The 15,818-nt window shown below is 41.5% G+C and overlaps 1 protein-coding gene across 27 annotated transcripts in view; it reads left to right on the top strand.

Annotated features, from left to right (window-relative positions):
* Positions 1-15,818, top strand: part of celf2 (cugbp, Elav-like family member 2) — a 239,549-nt gene that overhangs the window by 183,747 nt on the left and 39,984 nt on the right. For all 27 annotated transcript variants that reach the window (XM_086269650.1, XM_086269648.1, XM_086269647.1 and 24 more), the window contains 2 exons: positions 5,142-5,276; positions 13,893-13,972. In XM_086269650.1, coding sequence (XP_086125776.1) covers positions 5,142-5,276; positions 13,893-13,972 — 215 coding nt within the window. The remainder of the gene's footprint in view (positions 1-5,141; positions 5,277-13,892; positions 13,973-15,818) is intronic.

Below are 15,818 nucleotides of genomic sequence, written 5' to 3'. Positions count from 1 at the left end.
TTTATTAGTTTAGCCAGTGGAGATGGAAGAAGAGAAAGAGACTGAGAGAGATAACAGTATTGGTTAATCTTGTGCGTATGTGTGTGGGGTTTTTTATTTAACACTTCCCTAAACCTTTGTGATTCTTTCTTCGGCATCTTTTAACTATTTTTGGAGCTCAGCGTGAGGCCGCTTCTGCTCCGATTTATCCCCGAATGCAAAACCGACTCCTGATACATCCCAGAGCCGGCTTTATGAGTCTTATCACCCGCCCGCCTGCCTGTGCGCCTCGTCCGAAAACAGAAACAGTCAATTGTAACGATATCTCCTCTCTTTCTTTCCTATCGACACAGAGTAAATTAATTACATTGCTGTTAGACTTGTGGTAATCTTTCTCTGGAGTGATGTGCGCACACACACACACACACAAACTGTGTGTACAAAGGAGTTAAAGCTTTTTGAAGCAACACTTATCTTGGCAGCGTATCCCGATGGTTTGTTTTTTAAACACACAAACAATTCAAACAGCAAAATAAACAAGTGCGCTATTGATTTCCCAGAGTGCAACAGACCGCTTATCTCTTTCGCCTCGCGGTAAGAGCTGACAGTTTCCTCATTAAAAATGAATTGGATTAGCATTACATTGAATGCAGCGGGAACACATAAACACACACATGCACGCATTGTTTCAGCGAATGAATGTGGGTTTCACTCTCAGCCTAATTCGAACTTAACGCCTCGCGCTGGAAAACACACGGGGGCAAGTTTCTCGCCTTCACCTGCAGCCGCCTGCGCCCGTTCCTCGAGATTGCACCGGAGGAAGGAGGGATTGTGTCAGCAGAGGAGATGGAGAGAAATTCACGAGGGAGGAGGAAGGAGGATAGAAGAGGAAGGAGAGGTGGAGGGAGGGAGGAAGGGGGTGAGAGAGGACAGGCTGAAGAGTCTCAGCAAGGAGCCGGTGTTGAAGTGATAATGAGACATTGATCAGAGCCTCACAGATGGCATGATGAAATACATGAACTCTGTCTGTCTTCATCGCTCTCCCACTGTCTTTTTTTCTTTCTTTGACTGTTTCTTTTGATTGCTACATTTTTTTGTCTCAATCCATTTTTCCACATTTCGCTCTTTTTCATTTTTATCTATTTTTTTATTTTATTTTACTCTTTGTTCTTACCAATCTTTTTTTCCACACATCACTATTTCACAGCATACTCTCCTTGGTATATATATTTAAAAAATGGCTTTGAATGTGATTATCCGTAAACTACACAAAACAGAAACTACCCTCAAGCAAAGAAAATATTGGTCATCTGAAATTGGAACTGCTCTTAAATAAATCAGCAAAGTTTTATGTCCTAACAAAGTCAAGTTAGCCAATTCTTTTACACGATAAAGCGCTGATTGTTGGTTATGAGCTGCTGCGATGTTCACACTCCATCTATCCATGATTACTTTATTTTGTGGTGTCACTAACTTTGGGGCAGAAATGTTCAGTAAATCTTTAACTTACACCATATCTGAGTTTGGGAGGGTTTAAAGTTGTGAGAACGCTTTCTGAAACACCCAATTCTTTACAGTTAATCCTTCTTTCATCCGGCAAAAGCACGGGATTAAACCAGAAACATAATAGGAGAGAAAAGTGGCAGTCCTAATATGACATCTATGAAAGAAATCTGTAACAGCGCATTGGTCAGCAAACTTTTTAAGCATTTTATTTTAGGAGATTGAAATTAAAGTTATTAGTGCACCCTGGTTTGAAACCGTTCTGTGTGGATGTTCTCCTAGTGCTTGCATGAGTTCTCTCCCAGTTCTCCAGGTGCTCTGACGTTCTCCCACACTCCGACTACATGCATGTTAGGTTCAGTGGTTGGCCATAGGTGTGGCTGTGAGTGTTAACACACTCTTTCTCTGTGTTAGCCCTGCGATAGACCGACAACCTGCCCAGAGTGTACCCAACCTCTCACCCTGTGACAGCTGGGATAGGCTCTATCCCCTCTGTGACTCTGAATTGGATAAGCAGTTAATAAATTAAAGTTAATTTCAGTAATACTTCGAAATAACTACCTAGGGAAGCATTACCAGTATGGCTGCTGAGTACCCAGACTTGCTTCTCTAAGGACTTTGATTAGCCATGAAGCATTCCTGTGCTTAGGAAATAAGTTCCAGTGATGGCACAGCTAATGGGTAGTGATGTGCGGATCAATCCTGAAATATCAATTCTTTCGATACCAATCATTTATGTTCTAGAATCGATTCTCACATTAAAATATCAATATTTTAGTAATTTAGGGTAAATTTGTAGTTTATCATTAACAGGAACACAGTGGAAAGAAACTATAACATTCGGATTGTCTACATTCAAAGGAACTACTTCCTCTTCCGCCTTTCATAGTCATGTGCGAAATACGGCTGTATAAATGTCTGCAGCCCCTTGGCGCGTGCACTCACAACAATGGCTGAGCGTAATTGTGTGGATGTATTTTACTTCCACAAACAGCTGAGACGTGGTTTGCGATACATGTGGCAAAAAAGTGAGGTGTTGTGGCCATACTTGCCAACCTTGAGACCTCAGAATTAGGGAGACATTCAAAAGGGCTGTTGGGGGGGGGGGGGTGATAAATACATTTTACAGTGTTGATTTATCGGATAAAATACAGCAGGGGTGTCCAAATTCAGAGGCTGCTTCCACCTCAGAACCCGGCCTTCGCGGTCTAAAGAAAGCCGGGTAGTACGGCACGAGCTCCCTCGGTGGAGTGAAACAGCCGTCTGCTCCTTGCCATCTAAAATATAACAGGGCGCTGACGTAAACTCTCGACCGTCTCACACTTCTGTTTAATCAGCTTTCTGTTTGACGTTTATTCAGCTGTGTGAAAACCCCGGAGGAACCCACCCGAGGGATTAATAAAGTAACATTTAATTTAATCTAATCTAATAACTTTAATCTCAGCCAAGCCAATTTACTCACAAACAAATAAAACACTGAAAAAGCCCAACAATAACATTTTTAAGTTATCAAAGTGACTTATATATCATGTTTAACCCGAGTAGTGAAAGACCGCGGGGGTTTGAAGACGATGTGTCGGTCGTCTCAGATATTTGAAGTTTACACAGCTACATTCTCACCTGAAAACATGTTAAAAGTTTTTTTGCGACGCAGAAAGAGAAATAAGAGTAATATTAAAACTAAGCAGCTGCCGCCATTGTTGGAAACTGGAATAGGCACTATGAATTCTGCGATATGGTTTTTTCAATTTTGTTGTCCGGGTGGAAAATCGGGAGAAATTCGGGAGAATGGTGGCTCCGGGAGATTTTCGGGAGGGGCACTGAAATTCGGGATTCTCCCGGAAAAATTGGGAGGGTTGGCATGTATGGTTGTGGCAACATCACTAACCTGAGGTCAAACACCTCAGAGTAAATCATATCACAGAATATGACGAGCGTATATTGAGACGAACTGAAGAGGAGGAGAACGACAGGTGCTGCTAGGGCGAGACAGACGTCTCTCACGGAGTCCTTTAGTGCTGCAGGCAGGCAGGTGTTCAAATAGCACAACTTCAGGTTTTTTATTTCTGTATGATGAACTCTGCATTATTAAGTGATAAGAACAAGTAATCTGATGTCCTGTAATCATTATCATGCTATAATTTGAGATACAATAAATAAAATGTTTTTGTACAAAGTATCGGGATCAGTATCGTCGATACCACCCTGAATATTACTTGGATCGGATCGGAAAGGAAATCAGTGGTATCACACATCACTAGTAATGAGTCAGTCAAACCGGAGGTTATAGCCCAAGGGCTCGTTTTTAAGCCCCACCCACTATCCAGCATGTAATCCATGCAGTGTTTCCAACTTAGCGACTTTGTCGCTATATTTAGCAAGTTTTCAGACCCCCTTAGCAACTTTTTTTCTAAAAAGCGACTAGCGACAAATCTGGTGACTTTTTCTGGTATTATTGGAGACTTATTTATGACGACTTTTTGACGTGAAAACGCGTATCGCTCTTACTCTCAACAAGCAGCGGTGCTGCCTTGGGCACCTCACCCATGCCAAAGCGCTCACAGGCGGAGGATAGTCCTCCTCAGCTGCTATCAGGGCAAGAGACGTTCACACATGTGCGTCCAAACGGCAAATGAATCGCGCATGAGCGAAGCCGCTGCTCCCGCACTGACTGTAACGCAGTCAGTTCTTCCTTTACTCTTATGCTGTTTTGTGGATCACAAGGTTTAAAACTACTTATAAACACACACTCACACACAAAGTAACTCCACCAGAGTGCCAATTTCGGGTCACTTTTGCTGGTCCAGGCCTGGATAAAGAAGCAGGGTTGGAATTGTGACATTTAAAAACAATAATTGCTAAAATAAATTTAATTTGTAGTTCTAAATACATTCAAACTGCATTTAGGACGTTTTTTACTCACTTTATGACTCTTCCACGATGTTATTTCTCTCTCCAACAGCGTAGGTTACAATTACATTAGCATGGCCAATTATGCAAATTAGGCGATGACGTCATTTGGCGACTTCTAGCGACTTTTAGGACAGCCAATAGCGATTTTCCTTACTGAGGAGTTGGCAACACTGAATCCATATGGCGTATAGGGACTTTGAACCCCACTCTCCCCGGTGATAGTACTCTGATGAATCCACTTTTTTTGTCTAATGACCAAAACTAAAAGAAATTTGCCTACACCAGCTTTAAAGTACTTATTTGCTTTCACAACAAACACTGAAAACACTTAAATGCCTGGATAATAAATATAAAGCTAGTAGCAGCTCATTAGCTCAGCATCAAGAAAAACCCCTCAAACTATTCTGGATGCAACAGGCTTTATGACTAAGTGAGTTTGGTCTTATATAACATTTGGGTTAAGGCCATAATTTACAATAAAACCCAAAGTTCAACAGATTAAGCTTTCAAACTGTTTTTTTTTTTCCTTTATGCCATGTTTCTATCTGCTTTAGAAGCCCATTACAGTTATGTCAGAGTGGTTTTCTTAGAGGGCACCTGAGGTCTTTTCTGATTAAAAGAGTGAAATAGGTATTAAGGAAATGTTTAAAGTCATTTGAGAGGAACACAGCATTAACTCTGGCATGCACAGAGTGTTAATGTCATAAAATCTCTTCATTCATCTTGTTTCTCGGTTCTCCTTACAGCCGTGGAAGACAGGAAGTTGTTCATCGGCATGGTGTCGAAGAAGTGCAACGAGAACGACATCCGGGTCATGTTCTCTGCGTTTGGACAGATCGAGGAATGCCGGATCCTCCGAGGACCCGACGGGCTCAGCAGAGGTACCTGTCCCTCTGACTCACTTCGATCCAGACTTGATGTTCCTCATGTGAACATTAACACCTGCGTGGCCTCCAGCAGCTACAGTTCATTGCATTAACTTGTGTAATGACTCAAAAGTGTTTACCTCGAAATTTTGTGATAAGAGTTGACTGGTTGAAGTGAGGTTCTGAAAAACTGACTTGAAAAAGTTCCCAACCGCTTTAATGTTTTGCAGTTTATTGTTATTTGCCTGCTTAAAAGCATTTGTGCTGCACAGGAAGCTGCTCATTTACACCTTCTCAGCCATTTTTCACTTCACTGTCTACCTCTGGAAGTGTTTTCCGAGCTGTCAGTGTTTACTTAAAACTGCGGTAATTATTATATAAAAACTTTTTGGGGTCATAAATATTTCCTTTGCAAATCAGCAGTATAGAAAAATGATGAGCCTTTCATTGCGCATAATGTGCCCGTGCCTATTAAATTAGATTTCCCCATTTACCTGAAATAGTATTTTAATGTTGTGATCAAGCTGCACACCTGACAGAACCAACAATAAATGTTTGTGTGTGTAGGCTTGATTTTCTAATTGAAAGTCAGCCTTGAGCCATTCATTGTCTTCGGCAAGTGGAAGTGCGCTCTGTCCTTTTTTATTTCCCGGAGTCTGAGTGGTTCAGAAGATGGTTATCGAATGGTTCGCCAAAATAAAATCAATTATTAGCCATCAAAGGTCTGCAGTGGAAGAGCTCTGTGCAGGTCATAAAGACGTCAAAGGCCATTTTAGAGCTCATATTATCAGGTTTTATTGGTTTGATAGATACTGCAGAAATTCTAGTGATAATAATAAGCAATAGAATGAGAGCAGAAATAATTAAAGCTGAAGCTGGATCAGGGCTCTCAAAAGGCTCCGCTAGTTTATCCACTTAATGGATGTATAGGGGCATCAAGTTGTGGTTTAAAGGTTATTTTATTTTCTGCATATTACAAGATAAAATTATTCTAGATTAGCTGGTGTTGTATGGCCTCAGCCACACAGGCCTTTAGACTCTTTAGCAACCCTCGGCAACCACATGTGTATTTACCAACCAGTTGTAAGTGGTTGTTAAAGTTTGCTGCAAGATTGCTGCGGTCTCTTGTAGTTTGCATGAGCGATGCCAATTTATCCTCCAAGCAAGTTAAATAGTAGTAGTTATTGTTTAGTTATTGTTTACAATCAAGTCGGCATTAGCCATGCAAACAACCTGTTTCACTAGTTTTCCCTACACAACCACTGGTTATCAGATGGTTGCTAATAAGTCTTTAGGCCTCTGATGATAGCTGTTGGACACAAGGTGGAGGATGAGAGAGGTGCAAACCATCGACTGTATATAAAGTATACAGACTAATTCTGAACTTCCTGTTCTTAAAGCGTCAGCATCAGCTACCATACTTTTGGTTTTTGGATCCAAAAGTGACCATACTTGGATGAAAGTGAGGAGCGTTACACCATCTGCCAGTGCAAACAAGCTTGGTTAGCTTTACCTGCATAGGCGCAAACACCTGCTAATAACTGCTAAGTATCAACTAAGAATTTTACTCATTAGAACAGAAGCACAAATTCCCAAATAAAAACTGATAGATATAGTCAGATAATCCCATTTCAAAGAGGTCCTAAAAGCACATGAAGCCCACTTTAATTATTCTTATTAATAGAGGTTAAGCCTCGAGACAGTTAGCAGAGACAGCTAGCAGACAACAGCAGCTAGAGCCCTAATTTTAAGCTTTAACAAACAGGTGAGTTATAGAAAATCATAGCCACGGTACAGTTGTTTGTTGAAGAGAAAAAATAGCTGAAGTCACCAAAAAGAGTTTCCGCTGAAAGGTTGCCGTAAAGTTGGGATTTTACCATTGAAGTCTGTTGGGATTGAGAGTACAAACGGACTAAAAAAGGAACCACATTTATGTATAGATATCTGTTTATAGAAATTAAATGAGTGCAACAAGCCCAGTATACCTTATATGCCTAATACAGCACAGCCTTTGTATCAGATTCTGTTTTCAACCAACTGCTTCTTCCTAAATGTTTTCCTTCGAGGTCTTAAAAGAGTCATTTTAAGAAGTCAATGCAAATGAACTGGAGCAACATCTCGAGGCTGCTGTGGCCACCACTGTGAATACATGCTTCTCCTCTTTCGCTCTATATACCCCCCACCCCCATTCTTTCTTCTCCCCTTCTTGCTCTGTCAGCTTCATCCCCAAACATCCCCTCTCCCACTCCTCCTTCTCGCCTCCTAACCTCTGTTCATATCCTCCACCTTCCCTGCTGTTCCGGTTTACCCTGTCCATGAGCCAGTCCTAAGCTCTGTACTTCCATTGCAGAGCAGTGGGAATTTTCAAATCCGCTGTCCAAATCGGGACGTGAGTTGCTGCTTTGTTGGCTTTGTAGTGTTGAAATAAAAGGATTGGTTATGTTTTGCATAGCAAAACAAAATGTTAATTTTAAAGCACTTTCATAATTTTACTGCAACTGTATTTACTTTTTTTTGACTTGATAAGTCTATGAGACGAAGACCCCACTTTATTACATCAGTATACGAGTTTATGTTAGGTTATGTGATCGACAGGTTTCTCAGTCAAATCCACCTTGTGCTCGTTGCTAGTTTCAAAAAGCACTGCTCTGCTCAAGGCGTATGCAGCACACCATAGCTACATTGATCTTTTATCTTCAGTGAATGATCTTACAGTTATTTGATACCAGTCTCAGTTACTGTTGACATAAATCACTTGTTGAACCAAATTTGAGTCCAGTACCAAACTGATATTGAGGAAAGCCTGCCCTCAAATTTAGAATTTCAAGCAAATTATGGTTATTACTGGCAGTTCACATGAAACCCTTGTAATACCAGCCATTTCCCTTTCATTTTTTTTCAGTTGGTGAGGTGCTGATTTGGCCATTCGGGGAGTCATAGAGCAGTAATGAAAAAGTAACACGGGCATAAAAGAAAAGAAAAACGTTTTTATGACTCTGAATGTGGCAACATCTCCAATTCAGTTGATTTGGAGAAAGGTATGAGCTGCCTCCACAGCAAAATAGCAAATTCCTGGCGAGTTTCCTTCGTAATTGGCACACTCTTGGTGCTCTTCTCAAAGTGCTCCAGGGCTGCTTTTAAAGAAAAGAAATGGACCTATAAACCAGGTGTCAAATCATTCAGATCAGTCAGCTGCTGGGTGTGACAGGTGTGTTCTGTAGGTCCGTGTTTCAAGACATATGAGCAGATATGATAATCATCTATCAATCTATTTTTAGCTATGTTACCTATCTAAATAATCATCATCAACCATTTCTTCCCACAAGCACACACCTGCCTCCCCTCACGGCTCATTTCAAACATCCTCCCAGTATACCCTACCTCCCCCTTCCCTGCCCCTTTGTGGTTTCTATGTGCTGAGGAGATGGAGGGGCTTTTTGCGAATCTCTGTCCTTCTATTCTTCCTCCTTCTGTCACGGGAGCTGTCGCTGTCATCGTCACGCAGGTTCAGTGTGGTTATGTTGGTGATATATACTTTTCTGTGGCTGTTGAATGTTATGGATGTTTTATTGTTGACTCGAGTCTGATCTTCCTCCTTTTCTTCTGAAGGTTGTCTCCATCTTGAGTCTTTGCCTGAAACCACACTACTCAAACTCCCATGTTCCTCTGCTTCTGCGAACAACACGGCCCTCCCCGTCTCTATATTCACCCTGGCTGTCCTAGAATCCGTTCTTGCATCAATTTGTCCTCTTTTTCTCAGACATCCCACACCGGCCTCCTTCCCTCCCTTCCCTGTTTTCTTCTTCCATCCCTCTTCAGCTCCTCTCTTTTGTCCTCATGAATATTTTAGATGCAATGGCCAAATCCTTGCTTCTGTGGAACTAATATAAACCACTTAGTCGAAAAGGAAATACTGTTAGTCCAGCTTGGTCTTGGCTAGTAAACAAACACCCCTAACCAGGTTGGAAATAAATAGGCCTTTACGGATTTCTGTGTGCCTGCAACTCCCAGGGGCCCTCAGTCCCACATAGCATCGCTGCTGAGGTCCTATTAAATCTCGATATCAATCAGAAGAGCGCTCCACCATCCCGCTATTAATAAAATATGGATCACACCACCAGTGGATGGCTGGGCCTGGGGAGCTACCCTACTTTCATTAAAGGACTGTTTGGTTCTCCACTGACGACAGAATGCGGCCCGTGAGGTATTTTTAGCGCTCGAGCCACGTCCCATCTCTGTGCTTCGAAAAATAAGACATGCACCAACCAGCCAGAAAGTATGGCTTCGACTCTAAGCGTTTCTTTTTTCATTAACAGCTTCGACATTAATGAATCAGTGTGCAGGCGCAGTGGAATTCCTTATTTAGAAGCTTTGGCTTCAAGCTGCAGAAACGGGCTAAAGATAGAAATGTTTCTTTGCGGATGAAAAGCATCCTGTCTGACAGTTGGAGACAAACTGATGAGTCTCCTTTCGGTGACAGCCGATGATGTTGTAGCTGACCGGTTTTATAAATAGAGTCAGGACCTATCAGGACCAGTCTGGAGGGCTAACCCAAATGGATGCCCCCTGCAGAACTGATCTAGTTCTGGGGCATTACTTCTCTGCAGAGGATGGAGGCAGCCTCCTGGAAAATAAGCAGTTAAATGGCAGATTGTGGCCCACCTAAAATAGACAGTCCCCTGAATAAATTGAAAAATGACCCCTTTTTGTATGTCCTATCTTCAGTGCTACCACTTAGCACAGCAGCCCTGGCACTGCAAAGGACGCATCAAATGTTTACTAGGTCAGAGCTTCAGTCTCTTTTTTATCACCTTCTTGCCTCTTTAATGTTAAGCAACCAAGGTAGTTTCACATAAAAGGTGATTGAACTCTATCTTCCAGTTGGCAGTGACAGAAAAGAAAAAGGAAAGGTCAATAGGTTTCATATAAGATCAGAGACAGGTCTGCATAACCAATAGGAACAATCATTTTGAAAATTGAACACAGAAGATGTTGATTTGAGTGCTCGGATGATAAAAACTGTTCAAGTGTATTTCTTTCAATTCTAAAGTTGTTCTCACTAAAGACCAAGGCTCATTCTTCTTGACAGCCATCACTTAAACTTCTCATTCTATTCAGAAAATGGTGTAGACCAGGGGTGCTCACACTTTTTCCGCATGTGAGCTACTTATAAAATGACCAAGTCAAAATGATCTACCCACTACAAAAATCCAAAACATATACTTATTTATAAATATATTGAGGATTCTTTATATCTACAATGTATATACATGCATAACCGCAATATCCAATATTTCACAACACAATTAACTATGTAAATTTTTTGTCATTACCTGAGTTTACTCTGATGACTTGCACTGAATTGAATCAGCCAGGGATGCATAGTCCGGACAGTAGCTGCTGACGGCCAGGTTTAAGAGAAAAAACCGAGAGCTAAAAATTGGAGTTAACTCGCTGACTAGCTTGTCAGTTTTACTACACTTCGCGCCGCTGTTTGCGCATGCGCAGCGACCTAAGCGTCAGAAAAAATCTGCTGTCATCTGACTGGCTTCCCTGTATCAATCAAGTGACGGGATGGATGATAGGCTGGCATCTATTTTTTTAATGCCATGCGATCTACCAATACTACCTTTGCGATCGACTGGTCGATCGCGATCGACGTATTGAGCACCCCTGGTGTAGACTATAAAAACTGAACCTTCAATACTGTGGCCTCAGTTGATATGTTCAGTTAACACAGTCTGAACCTCTAACAGGAGACCCGGTAAACTTTTTGAGTGCTATAATTTCTGCTTTTATCATGTGTTAATATAATAGGTTTGGCAACCACGCCTTCAAAAAATATCCACATTACTTTTTTCAGAACTGATTTTTAAAATTACAACCTACAAAAAAGATTCAAAAAAAGAGTTAGGGCGCTAGGTAACATGGGAAATTTAAAAAATGCCAATTTATGCAAATTATTAAAAACACAGCACATTCTGAGTTTGATGACAGAAAAAGATTTTCAAAACGGCTGGGACCAAGGGTGTGCTGACCTCTTTCAGACACACCAGTTATGTTACTTTTTAAATGATTTCCTGTAATTGCCCAGGATATATAATTTCACCTACTCAGCAGTTTAGTTTGCCAGATAATGACATTGCTTTCATTCAGTTCAGTTTTATCTATATAGCGATAAGTCACAACAAGAGTTTGTCTGAAGTTGCTTTATGTTGTAACGTAAAGACCCTACAATAATCCGGAGAAAACCCCAACTATCACACGACCCCTTGTGAGCAAGCATATGGTGACAGTGGGATGGAAAAACTCCTTTTTAACAGGAAGAAATATCCAGCAGGGTGAGGAGAGGGAGATGAGACGAGAGAGAGAGATTAATAATAACTAATGATTAACTGCAGAGAGTGAAAGGGTGAGGAAAGAAGAAACACATCATGGGAAGACCCCACACGCCTAGACCAGTTGCAGCGTAACTGAGGGAGAGTTCAGGGTCACCTGATCCAGTTAAATATGGGTCAAATCAAAGCAGAGTTCCCCACTTTGCCTAATCTCCTGTTAAAATAAAATGAGGCCAAGAGACACACATCTGGAACTTGTTTAAATATGCTTTCATATTTTCATGATACAGTTTTAACTTTCTACAACAGAGATGTGTTTTTAATGACACCCGAGAGGCTGAAGATCAGGAATTCTGAATCTTTAAATATAGATTATATCTTTTAAAATGTATTATATACCACAGATTATTTAAAAAAAAAATATTACAACTGTTTTAGAACTGTTTGCCCACGTAGTCTTTGCCTCCCTATCTGTACCAGCCTGGTTCTTTTATAAATAACCATATTACTAATCAGCCGGATTTTGATTCTGTTGACACACGGTCAAAATGTTTTGCTGGCATCAAAATGAGCATATTAAAAATATTTATCTTCAAATTGGTTATATTCGACTTAATACGGGGTTTGACTTGCTTGCTCGGCGTGCCCCGTGTCTCAAATGTGTGCAGAGGTAGAACGGGGTGTCTAATAATTGTAAAGTTGGCGATTTGATTCAAAGCTGTAACCAAGCAGTTTGAGCACTACGTACAAAATAAAAGAGACAAACAGTGACTATGAGAAACAGATGCAACTCTAATCTCTTGTTTTAAAATCAGTTTGTGAAACAGCCCAACAATCAAAGAAACCAACCTGCCCTCTACCGAGCAAAGAAGCGTCCGGTTTTAAACAGCGAGGCTCATCAGAAACGTGTTACCCTCCAGAAAGGGCGGTCAGAGCCCCGAGATAAACTTGCAACTGTACAAGTGCAGGTCTACATTTTCTCAGGGAAACGCCTGTGTTTAAAATCCAGGCAGCCGTGGATGTAGTCAGGAGAAAAAACTGACCATTCGTCTCTCTCATCCTCATTCTATCACAGCTACAGGCGGCTTGTGATCGAGGTGGAAGAGAACAATGATCATCTATTCCTCAACATATCTGTCCTTCCCCTCTCTCTCTGTCTTGTTGTCTGTTGCATTATCCTCACAATTTCCTCCCCCCCCCCCCCCCCCCCTTTCTCCACCCTTTCATCCCATCCACACAGCCAGGGACAGTCTATCTGATGACCCATGCTATTAGTTTTTTCCTCTGTAGCCAAGCCACGAGTCAGCCAGCTGAACCTGAACGTGTGTGTGTGTGTGTGTGTCCAAGCATGTGTGTAATCAGTTCAGGCCTGGCTGCGCTAACATGGCTTGGTGAGTTTGTTAGCATATTATTAGCCTGGGGTGTTGTTGAAGCACTTCTCACATTATCTCCTCTAATCACTCCCTAACCAGTCAGACAAACACAACTTTGCACCCCCTCCTCCCACCCCTTACCCACAAACAACTGATAACAAACTCCCCTAAAATTGCCTCTGGCTGTGTCCAATCTTGATTGGCTAAAATCAGTGTCAGTCACGGAGGAGGCCGACCACACCTCCACTTCCTATTCGCCTTCCTCTCCCTGTGGATTGAATTAATATCATTTCCTATCCTCCCGTCTTCCCGAGCCCCCTGCTGATGCCCCCTCACCTCGCCCTCCTCTATCACATCTCTTTCCTGTCTGACAAAGACAGAAAGAGAGGGCACCCAGTCAGACACACAAAACAACATGAACGGCCCAAATGGATTCAAATTGTTTTCATGCATATTCAGCCTGCTTTACACCGCTCAATTGCTGAGAGATGAGAGCAGTTGAATACAGGTATGACGAATTCGGCCAGTGTGTGCGTGTGTGTGTGTGGGAGCGAGAGGAAGGAGAAGGAGGAGGGGCAAGGACGAGGGAAGGCATCAACAGCCAATCCGACGCTCCGATGGTTATTGTCCCAGGTGTCCTGTGGTGGATGGGGCGGGGGTCGGGGAGGGGTTGTGGTTGTCATTACACTGTGCTCGTTTTTCGCCTGTTGTTTCTACAGCGACTGAGAACACTGTTGTCTGCCTGTGAGCTGTTCTCTGTATCAATCTCTGTTTTGGGTTTTTATAACGACGACGTGTCCAACCCTTTTGTCTTGTTTTTGTTCTTTCTTGTCTTCCCTCCTCCTCCTGCCCTTCTGCCCTCCCTCCCACTCCCCTTCCATCCCTCCCTCCCTCCCTCTGCCCCCCCTCCCTCGTTACAGGATGTGCGTTTGTCACGTTTTCCACCAGAGCTATGGCACAGAATGCAATCAAAGCCATGCACCAGTCTCAGACTATGGAGGTATGGTACTCTTGCCCTTTCTTCAACTCTCTGTCTCTTTAGTGCCTTTAATACATGCACTTCACTCTGTTATTGTGCTGGCAATTATATGTCTGTCTCATCTTTGAGTCACTTCTTCAGTAAAAGCCGCGACTTGCTACTTAATAGGTTAGGCCGAGTAACATTTCCTGGAGCACTTCTGACACAGGTCCAGTGAATTGAATGCCTCAATGTAAGGACTAAAGGAGCGCTGCTTTAATACGTAACCATTATGTAGGTCTTTTTCTGCTCGCTTAAGAGAAATGTGGTATCAATTTTTCCTCAGCACGAGGAGAATAAAATCTTTAAACCACAACAGTTAGCAAATGCTTAGCTTTTTGTGAAACGCGATTATAAGTTGGTAAGTGCTACTCAAGCATAGACTGTATATAAAAGGTGGCTGTAACCACTCTGACATCATCCACTAGTTAACAAAGAAAGATGTGAGCATGCAAAACCCTTCATCCACCTTTTATTTACAGTCTTTGAGTCCTTACAAAGATTTAATTAACATGCAGGAAGCTTTAATAAGACTGTAAAAGTGTTAACGGCCTTATTAGATTACTTTTAATAAAGTCGTTGGCAGTTTCTATGTGTAGAGATCATTTCAGACGACTGCGAACTCTTTATTATAATTATTGTTGCAATTGTGTGCTAATCAAACAAAAAACAAAGCTTGTTAAGGGTTTAAAATAAACATTGTGAATAAGAATAGTAACAATAATACTTTTTTAAACCCTGTTTGTTAAGTTACAAGTTAGTGTATGAGTAATGTAAATACTCAAAGGTGTTAATTATGTTCTGAAGTAGTCTTTATCTTATTAACAGTCCATAAACATTATTTACATGTGTATACTTTTTTATTTCACATTAGTTTTATTATTATTTTTAACCATTATTATCCTTAAAATCCTTCATTGTTCACTCACACACGAGGCCAATTCCATCCCCTCAACCTACAGAGTATAACTGTTCACTTCTCATTTGATGATTTTTTTTACTTGATGATTTTTTAAAGCATTAACTGTTTGGTACAAGTCTGCCTATGCTTTCAATCTTTATGATTATCCAACTAAATCCTTTTATTCGGTGTGTAAATTTAAATGAATTCAGCTTGTATCTTTAGGAAATGTGAGTTGTAACAAAGTCTCGGCTTTCCTGCGCCGCATGCGGGCGGTAAAAATAATGATTAATTTGACGAGAGTTTATTAAATGAGGTGATTTTCATTTATAAGATGTCTCTTTTCCATAAAAGAGTTATGGTGCTGCTGACTTCTGTAGCATCTGTGGAGCTGCCATTCAGAAAGAAAGGAGAGATTTATTATATAACTTGAGCCACTCAGGGGTTTTGGGTCTTTTGTTTATTTGTATAAAGCTTCAGGCTCAGATTATGCTTGGGTTTAGTTAATTTGCAAATCAGTGTGTATTGCAATAGCCGTCTTTTTTTGTGTGATTTTGAAAGAATACAATGAAATCTAGCCTTGAATCTCCAGTTCAGATGTCCAATTAGGAAGTACAAGCTGCACTGGGTGTTAAAGACAATACTGTGGCTTAAGGTTAGGACCTGTGCAGACCTCTAACGCCACATGCCAGGTGTGCAGAGGACCAGTATGACACATTCACCTAAAAGCTAGAAGTCCATCCAGAGCTTTAGCAGAAGCTGGCACAGTCACGTCCTCGGCCTTGGGATAAAAATCACCATCGCCTGTTTAGTCTCCATTTTTCCAATCGCAGATTTTCCAACTAGGGCAAACTTTGGCAAAGTCTCCAAACTGTGACAAATAAGCAGCACCCTTGACACAACAACTGCAAATTGGAAGGTGCTGTT

This window comes from Aulonocara sp. 'chitande type north' Nkhata Bay, linkage group LG17 (genome assembly GCF_057382095.1).
Source record: "Aulonocara sp. 'chitande type north' Nkhata Bay isolate Kocher_YH1m ecotype deep benthic linkage group LG17, A_spYH_male_GT1.1, whole genome shotgun sequence".
NCBI lineage: Eukaryota > Metazoa > Chordata > Actinopteri > Cichliformes > Cichlidae > Aulonocara > Aulonocara sp. 'chitande type north' Nkhata Bay.
This window is presented reverse-complemented; position numbering and strand designations above follow the sequence as displayed.